Source organism: Salvelinus alpinus, chromosome 16 (assembly GCF_045679555.1).
Source record: "Salvelinus alpinus chromosome 16, SLU_Salpinus.1, whole genome shotgun sequence".
In the NCBI taxonomy this organism is placed as follows: domain Eukaryota; kingdom Metazoa; phylum Chordata; class Actinopteri; order Salmoniformes; family Salmonidae; genus Salvelinus; species Salvelinus alpinus.
Window position 1 is genome coordinate 39,276,685 of NC_092101.1, and position 8,716 is coordinate 39,285,400.

An 8,716-nucleotide genomic window follows, 5' to 3' on the forward strand; every position below is an offset into this window, starting at 1 on the left:
AGATTTTTCATAGTTAAACTTGTTTTGTATCATATATATATATAAGCTTATGTTGATGGAAGAGTTAAAAAATTGTACAGGCCCGCAATGTTTTCTACTTCCGGTGTATGCACACCTTGAGGAAATAAAGCCTCATTTTAACAAAAAATAAGTTGCATTTCCGTGTCCACTCCAATTCAACCCTTGCTCGTGATTAGATGCCAACTGCCCTTTGGGAATCCAACTAAAATGTTGCAATCTACTGGGCTTGGGAAAAATACATTTAGGGAATAGCAACTTTTTTGTGCTATTCATTTTATTAATGTTGCCATCCCATGTCTTTGAACAATTCATGTTTTGATATTTACAGTACATTCAAATAATCAACATTCATCAGTGCATATCATTGTGGTCATCAACTTTAGTACATTAACAGGCAACTTACACAGTGACAATTTATAACAGGTCTAACCTCATCCCCAGACTCAATTGCTACTGCATTAAGTTAGCTGGTGAATAAGATTAAAACAGGTCTAGAAGTACAGGACAATGTTTTGCTGGGCTAAACTGTACAGTAAAGTGCTGGTCATGGTTATGTGTAAGGTTTCTTACTAATCTCTGACTGATAAAAGGTCCACTATGGCTCAGAGTCTATTGATTCAGAGCTCAGCCTTTCTCGTGAGTCCTTGCATCTGGGGGGAAAACAAAACAATTGACAGGTTAGTTGAAAGTTACATTTGTTAATCTTTGGACTGAAAGAACATGTCACTTCACATAACCTGTATTGGTTCCTTTAAGGGTGAAGTCAATTATATTTCAAGTAAACTGATTTGGAAATTCAATTTACTTCCTGAATTGAAATGTAATTGACCCCCCAACCCTGGTTCTGCTGTGGTCCAGAATTCAAGACTCAGAACATAATATTTTAGAGGTAACCTCTGACAGCCTGTTATCAACCCTTAGTAAACTTTAGTAAAAAATTGGACCAGATACAATGCTATTTTACAGTAAACAAATTGACAGACTTTCAGCACACGTATAGGGAAGGACATTCAACAAGCAAAGCACTTACACAAATGATTGGCTGAGAGAAATTCATTAAAAAGATTGTGGGGACTGTTTTGTTAGATTTCAGTGCGGCTTTTGACATTGTTGATCATTGTCTGCTGCTGAAAAAAACGTATGGCTTTACACCCCTTGCTATATTGTGGATAAAGAGTTACCTGTAACAGAAAACAGAGGGTGTAATGGAAGCCTCTCCAACATAATCCAGGTAGAATCAGGAATTCCGCAGGGCAGCTGTCTAGGCCCATTATTTTTTTCAATCTTTACTACTGACATTCCACTGGCTTTGAGTAAAGCTAATGTGCCTATGTGGATGACTCAACAATATACACGTCAGAAACACTTAAAGAGCTGCAGTTAGTTTCAGAATGGGTGGAAATGAATAAGTTAGTCCTAAATATTTCAACAACTAAACGCATTGTATTTGGGACAAATCATTCATTAAACCCTAAACCTCAACTAAATCTTGTAATGAATAATTGTTGGAATTGAGCAAGTTGAGGTGACTAAACTGTTTGGAGTAACTGGATTGTAAACTGTCATGGTCAAAATATATTTTGACCATGACAGGCCATCATTGTAAATAAGAATTTATTCTTAACTGACCTGCCTAGTTAAACATTTTTTTTTTGTTAAACAGTAGCTAAAATGGGGAGAAGTCTGTCCATAATAAAGCACTGTTCTGCCTTCTTAACAACACTAGCAGGTTCTACAGGCCCTAGTTTTGTTGCACCTGGACGACTGGTCAGTCGTGTGGTTAGGTGCCACAAAGAGGGACTTACAATTGGCTCAGAACAGGGCAGCACGGCTGGCCCTTAAAAGTATACGGGGAGCTAAAAATGATATGCATGTCAATCTCTCATGGCTCAAAGTGGCGAGATCGACTTCATCACTACTTGTTTTTGTAAGAACTGTTGTCAAGCTGAATGCACCGAGCTGTCTGTTTCAACAACTAGCACACCCAAGTCCAGAACAGACTATGGGAGGCGCACAGTACTACATAGAGCCATGACTACATGGAACTCTATTCCACATCAGGTAACTGATGCAATCAGTATGTAAAAAATAAACAAAATAGATAAAAATATACCTTATGGAACAGCAGGGACTGTGAAGAGACAAACAAAGGTACAGACACGCATACAAGCGCTAGCACACGCACTCTACACACGTACATTGTAATATTGTTGTATGGTAGTATTATACATTTTGTATAGTAGATATGTAGTTGTGTAATAATGTTATCTGATGTAGTGTTTTATATGTAATGTAGTGCCGTTGATGTGCTTGGACCCTAGGACGAGTAGCTGCTGCCTTGGTAGCAACTAATGAGGATCCCTAATAAATACAAAATGCCACTAAGTCTGTCCTCACCTGGGGAAGCAGCAGGTGAAGGAGCCAGACTCCCCCTCTACCCGGTAGCGTCCTGAGGTGGGCAGATCTTTACACTCAGACATGAAACAATGCAGCTCCGACACTGGGCTCCCTTCCTGCTGCTGTTGCTGCAAAACAAAACGATAGGATTGTTCTGGTGAGGAAATGTTTTTACTCTGAATAGTATTGTAACAAAAAGCAAGTGAAATGTTATAATAACAGAAGTGCATATTTGACCATCAGATCTAAATATTAGGCATGGAAATCTGTTAAGGTAAGGGTTTAGTTTAGACATATGGTTAGCAAATCACCATCCAGAACTATTCAATATCTGCCGGCTGTACACTGCCTATAATGAAACTTAACCTTGATGGTGTCATAGGTATCAGTGATAAGGGTGATGAAGAGGCTGAGGATCATGTAGATGAAGAGCGAGACAAAGGTGTAGAGGTAGACTCTGCTGAACAGCCACACCAAGTAACTCTTCTGCTTCATGTACTTGAAGGTGGGATACATGTCATCTCCGTTGATCAGCGAGAACAGGCACTCTGATACTGTGTTCAGGGTCCGGAACTAACAGAACAAAACAGACAAGGTTATGGTAAAAACACCTTTAAAAAAAAATCCAGTTAAAGCCTCCTTTTGCTGTTAAAAACCCCTGGCACTTGTGTGGTTGAGTGATAACACTGCCAACAGGTTGTGGGTTCAACCCTCGTTTGATCTCCTACCTTCTCATGGTAGGGCCCGAGCACGATCCAGCCACAGAAACAGTACCCCAGGTAAATGATTCCGGCACAACCGATGAACCGAACCACATTTGGGAAAGCTGCTCTCAGGGTCAGGATGAGAATCTAGGAATAACCAATCACAATCCACAGATCAATGGAATTCACCCAGTATTCCACTTTAAAAAAACATAATGTCTTGTGTGAAGCATCAAGTGTTGAATTCAACACGAGTGTCCTACATTGTACTTCTTGAAGTATCCCATGTAGCGTATGACTCCGATCCAAACAAACATTGTGCCTGTTCCAAGAAAGATGCTGCAGACATCATAACTGGTGAGAATCTGAGAGAAAAGCATACAAATTAGACTAATAATATTTGTGTAATGTGTGAAGGCTAATGCGAATAACATGTCACACTCACCTTTGTCTGGATTTCTATTTTAAGAATGGAACCGATGATGGTGAGTGTATCACTGGCGATGATGAGGATATACCAGCCGTTCAGAAACTCCAGCCTATCGGACCATGGAACCTTCCCTTGACGGACTAGGCAGAAGTCTGTGTACTCCTGGAAAAATGAGACGGATACAGACAGCTTTACAGAAACCAGCCATTACACACAAAAACCCCTCACCTCACTCACCATTCACTGTTGACAATACTGCCCTGCAAAAGTGCAGTGCCTACGTAATTAGACAGACGGCAATTTCTGGTACTTCATGACATATTCTGATCGACTGGCTTGTTCTTGTGTCAAGGAACTAAATACCACATTAATCAGATAGTATACCTGGCCATAACAGATTAAAGCTTTTTTTACCAAATTCGTAGTTACTGCACTTTGCCTTTGTAGGGCAGAATAGTAGACTTACAAACTGTAGCCGTATCCCGTTGAGCACAGAGCGTGTGCAGAGGGCCAGAGAGGTGATGCACGTTACAATGATGAGACAGTCAAACAGCAGTGGGTAATAGATGTTCTTGGGAGCTGGGGAGAGAAAACTAAACTAGAACAACACTGCCAATGATTGGTTGAAAACAATTACTGCAGAACTCTGATTTATAAAACACACCCTTTCTTTCAAATACAGATGGCTCTAAAATGAAAGAGGAAAGGCTAATGATTATACACTGAACATACAGGCCCCGGTAACTTTCCAGTCTCTACATTCATTTATATCAACGTCATTGTCCAGGTCGACTTTTATTCTGCCACTGTGGGCTTGGTTGTTGAAGGTGATCTGTTAACCAGAGAAAGACACATGGTTTTTAAATCCGGAAGGAAAGGGTATGAGAGTTAATCTTTAACTGGCCAAGCCCTAGCTAGCATTCCAATCACACCTAATACTTTTCTCAAGTTTCAAATAATTAACTACCAACTTTGAAGAAAACAGTGGAACTCGAATGGATAAAAATTGATAAAAATGGGAACAAACTTCTAAATGCAGAGAACATTCCGTCATACTGGGAATATGTCTATAATCTACCTAGCCAATAAGTGAGGTGAGGTAGAGAAACAGCCTGGAGTCAGATGACATACCGTGACATCAAAGTCATAGCAGTTTGGCAGCTCTCTGTTTCTGACTGTTTGTAGGTTTATGGCCTTCAGAGTGAACTTGATCTTCACATTCAACAATCTGCAAGTCACAAAGATAAATACAGTATCCTAATCACTGACAAGTACAACAACCTACATTTAGGACAAAAACACGAGGGATCCAGTTATGAATATTATGTAATGTGTTTGTTTAAAGAGCCGTCACCCCACACCCATCTACTATAAGCAAAAAAACCTATGTTTTTGTTAAAAGTATACAGTGGATACAGTTCTATTACTTATGAGTATGCATTGTAAAATTCTAAGTTTAATATCACGGCCTGATACCTTTTGAAATGCACAACGAAATTCAACAGATCATCCTTGGTTGTGCTTCCCATGGGGAACACTGGAACAATCTCAAGGCATTCTGTTGTGGGGTAAATAACCAAAAGGTGACTTTTAAAAACATTTCAGCAATAAATAAAAAAAATCTGAATTTAAAAAGATTTATCAAAACCTCCTCAGTCCAAATCATAACGTTCTGTTCAGACCATTCTGATAAAGTGATTAAAGCATGTCGAACATCTTAGACTTTCCTGGCTACCAAAACTCCTTGCTCTGGCCAAATGATACACCCATGGCCGTTAGTTTCTTCTCCGCATTGAGTCTGGATTGGAATGCCTCTCCAACGATTTCAAGAATGGAAATCCATTCTAGACCGTCTGATTGGTCCCAGAACACACGTGTGTAAAGCAGCGCTTTGAAAATGTGTCATTGGCTTTGATACTCTGATTGGTTAGAGATGATCCAATTGATGATTACTTTGTACAACACCGCTCATTTTGATGTCACCACAAACAACTTCAATAATGGCAGTCTCAGACTGACGTATGTAGCGAACAATAGAGCAGTGGAAGAATTCAGTTTGAGTCGTCAGGCAACTCTTACACACCACTGAAAGCTAAACTGCAAATTACATATAGTATACAGCGACCATTAGCCTACCAGTTTCAATCTGTGCGTCTATATCAAAGGTCTCATTGGCTGGTGAAATGCTTCCGTTCCTGTAGAACTCTTGGCACAGAGACAGAGGGGAATAGGTGTCCCCCTTCTTCTCATAGGCATGGTTACCAACGGTGATATTTCGCAGACGGGAATACTACAATTAGGACATAAAACAATGACAACTGTAACATTAAAAAGTAAGCAATCACATACTGTATTTACTCAAAAGATGTTTGACAAGGGATGACATGAATACTGCACAATTTTAACACTTGCCCCCCAATCCCCCCTTCCTTGATACATGTGTAAATACTGGACTATAAATTGTGCCTTCCTGTATTATACTTATGCGAAAAATGTTTATTCTATACTACTGAGCCATTTACTTTATGTTCATATTCAAATGTTGTATTTCTTATTGTTGTTGCATTGTGGAGAAGGAACCTGCAAGTAAGCATTTCGTTGGACGGTGTATACCATGTGTATCCTGTACATACGAATAGTACAACTTGAAAATGTTGGTGAACTATCAAGCTATGACAGAACAGAAGTTGGAGGCTAAACACAAATAAAAATAGACAGACATTGGGTAGGTATTTCATTGGAATCATGCTCCATAAACACTACCTTTACACAGCAATAAGCCATAAAAAATGAAAGGAGCTAGGTACTGTACAAAGTCCTCTAAGAGGACAGAACTATACAAGCTACTTTACCTATAAAACTCAACCAATGATTGACCGTAATGTGACAAAACAAAGGAGTAAACCATTGTGCTGCTTGACAATCACATGCCATTATGTCACTGTCAACTGTTCCTGAGGATGCAAAATATTGTTATCTAGGTGGTGGGACTAGGGGGAATACACCTGGTAAACAGTATTTTGAGTTTTCGGGACACAGAGTCTCACAGGATGATGAGGGAATGGTCAGAACTAGCTTCTGATTTCCAGCCAACAAAAACCGGTTAACATCTCACAGGTTTGACCTACTGTCCTCAATTAGAAACAAAAAGCAATACAGAGGAGATATCCCTGTATATCATTAATTTCCAATCACAGTTTATGTTTGATAGAATGTGATAGCAGCTGTTGACTGTCCTTACCTTATCGACTATGTAAGAGATGTGTTCATACACCTCATCCTGCCTGTACACAGCATAAGAGTCCCCACGGCCATCCACGTAATCTTTGAGGAAGAGATGCTTGAATGTCATGAGGTTCTCCTCTTTGAAGGTTACCACCATCTGATTGCTCAGTCCAAAAGACACCAACTGGGAAGAGAAGTTATTAATGACACACAGAGGATGCATTCCAACAAAATGCCATATATAGTGGCTTCCATCACTATGTATGAAAAAGTTGGTGACCACTGTCAATGAGTACTGGGATATGGCATACATCTGGTATAGTTGGGATGGTTTAAAACTATGACACTGCTTATTCGTGTGATCAGGATATGGCTGTGTCTGTCTCTATTTATTTATTTATTTCTATGTTGGGTCTTTTTAGGTTTGGATATGGAATAGTTCAGAACTAAACAACTAAAAAGTACCCCGTCTCTGTTGACTGTTCGCTCATTGGTCAGTACCTGGATGGTAATGATGGCGATCTTGATGATCTGGAGCATCAGTTTCCATGGTTTCCGTCCACGGGCTTTGTATTTCTCACAGGGGTTCATGAAGAAGTACTTGATCTTCCTCCTGAGGTTGTCCGCTGTCTCCTTGTCCTGATGCTGCTGTTCGTCTGCCCAGGCAGCATGCCCATTTGGCTCGTACACAGAGCTGTACAAACCACCTGAGTGCTCCATCTCTAAAGGAAATAGAAACAATACGTGTTTAATCATAGAAATATAATCTATTCCCATTCTAGTTCTTCTATTTCTGTGTTCAACAGTGTTCACTTTTACACAATTGATAGCCTAACTCTAGACTATTCACAAATCCTTTCCAAACATGCTGTGGGATAAGAACCTGCTCACCAGGCAAATGGTTTACTTTATCTTGATAAATAGCCTAACTTAAATGGTGTGCAGTGTATCCGTTCCTCATTCTTGGTGACACTGACACCTGTAATTGTGTTGGACTAGTTTGCACACCCAGGTGAGCAAATAGAACAAGGACACCTTGCAGAAATGATGTGGCACTGGCAAGATGGGCATTTTACGAATAGGCATTCAGTTTGTTCAACACGGTATGTGCGTTGCCTTTACTGGTAGCATATCATCATGACATTGTTTCGCTCTCTGTACATTCGTTCTGCGTTTGTCATCATTCATTCATTCGGAAAGTAAGTTAGCGGAAGACAATGAGAGAATGGATCAGGTTCGCTCGCTTTCTTACCTGAGCTTTGACCCGAGCAGTGCTGAATAACAAACCGCATCTCACATTCTGACACATGATCACTTTCCACCATTTCGCTCAACAACACAAAAACAGCACACTAAGCATGCAGCATAGTGGGGGACAAGCTAAAAAGTATGCTACCCAACGTGCCCAACTGGACCCGTCCCGAGCACACTTGACTGGGATCAATCATTTGAGAAATGGTCCTGATAGGCTCCTTACCATCTACTTTTGGTTGCTGGCTAATTGGCTGTTATTGATGTCAGTTGATGAATGGTCAGTCACATTTGCGATCCAAAATGTATCCAAAAATGAGTCCCCAGTCCACTTGAGATGGGATACAGTAGTAACCAGTATATCCGATGATTAGACAGTTTATTTCATCAGACAATTATCTCAACATTATCCAATTTTAATTGTATATTCAAGTATTGCTGTAGCCTGGATAAATATGATTAATATTTTCCATGTGAAGAATAATATCCTGAGCTGTCCCGTCCTGACAATAATAGTCCATAAAAAAATCATAATGAGTCATGTCCCAATTGTCAATATAATCACGAGTCCCAGAATTAAAAGTGCGAGTGAGCAACAGGTGTCTTTTGCGGGTAGTGTGGTAAAATAGGCGTGGCCAAGTGGGAGGCTTCATTTCACGTGGCCGCTACTGGCTGTTCAACCTGTCCA

At 40.1% G+C, this 8,716-nt stretch overlaps 1 protein-coding gene across 2 annotated transcripts; it reads right to left on the reverse strand.

The window, feature by feature from the left end:
• Window positions 1-3: 3 nt before the first annotated feature.
• Window positions 4-8,344, reverse strand: mcoln3b (mucolipin TRP cation channel 3b). Of its 2 annotated transcripts, none has more exons than XM_071346181.1 (14): window positions 8,255-8,344; window positions 7,279-7,499; window positions 6,794-6,961; window positions 5,689-5,842; window positions 5,029-5,110; window positions 4,684-4,780; window positions 4,285-4,384; window positions 4,019-4,131; window positions 3,568-3,714; window positions 3,386-3,487; window positions 3,147-3,269; window positions 2,785-2,991; window positions 2,419-2,546; window positions 4-671 (listed from the first exon to the last, which is right to left on the reverse strand). In XM_071346181.1, the coding sequence occupies exons 2-14, from the start codon at window positions 7,495-7,497 to the stop codon at window positions 617-619; spliced, it is 1,695 nt and encodes a 564-aa protein (XP_071202282.1). In that variant the 5' UTR covers window positions 7,498-7,499; window positions 8,255-8,344; the 3' UTR covers window positions 4-616. The 2 variants fall into 2 exon arrangements, with proteins under 2 accessions (XP_071202282.1, XP_071202280.1); XM_071346179.1 differs by lacking the exon at window positions 8,255-8,344 and adding an exon at window positions 8,030-8,239.
• Window positions 8,345-8,716: the final 372 nt, after the last annotated feature.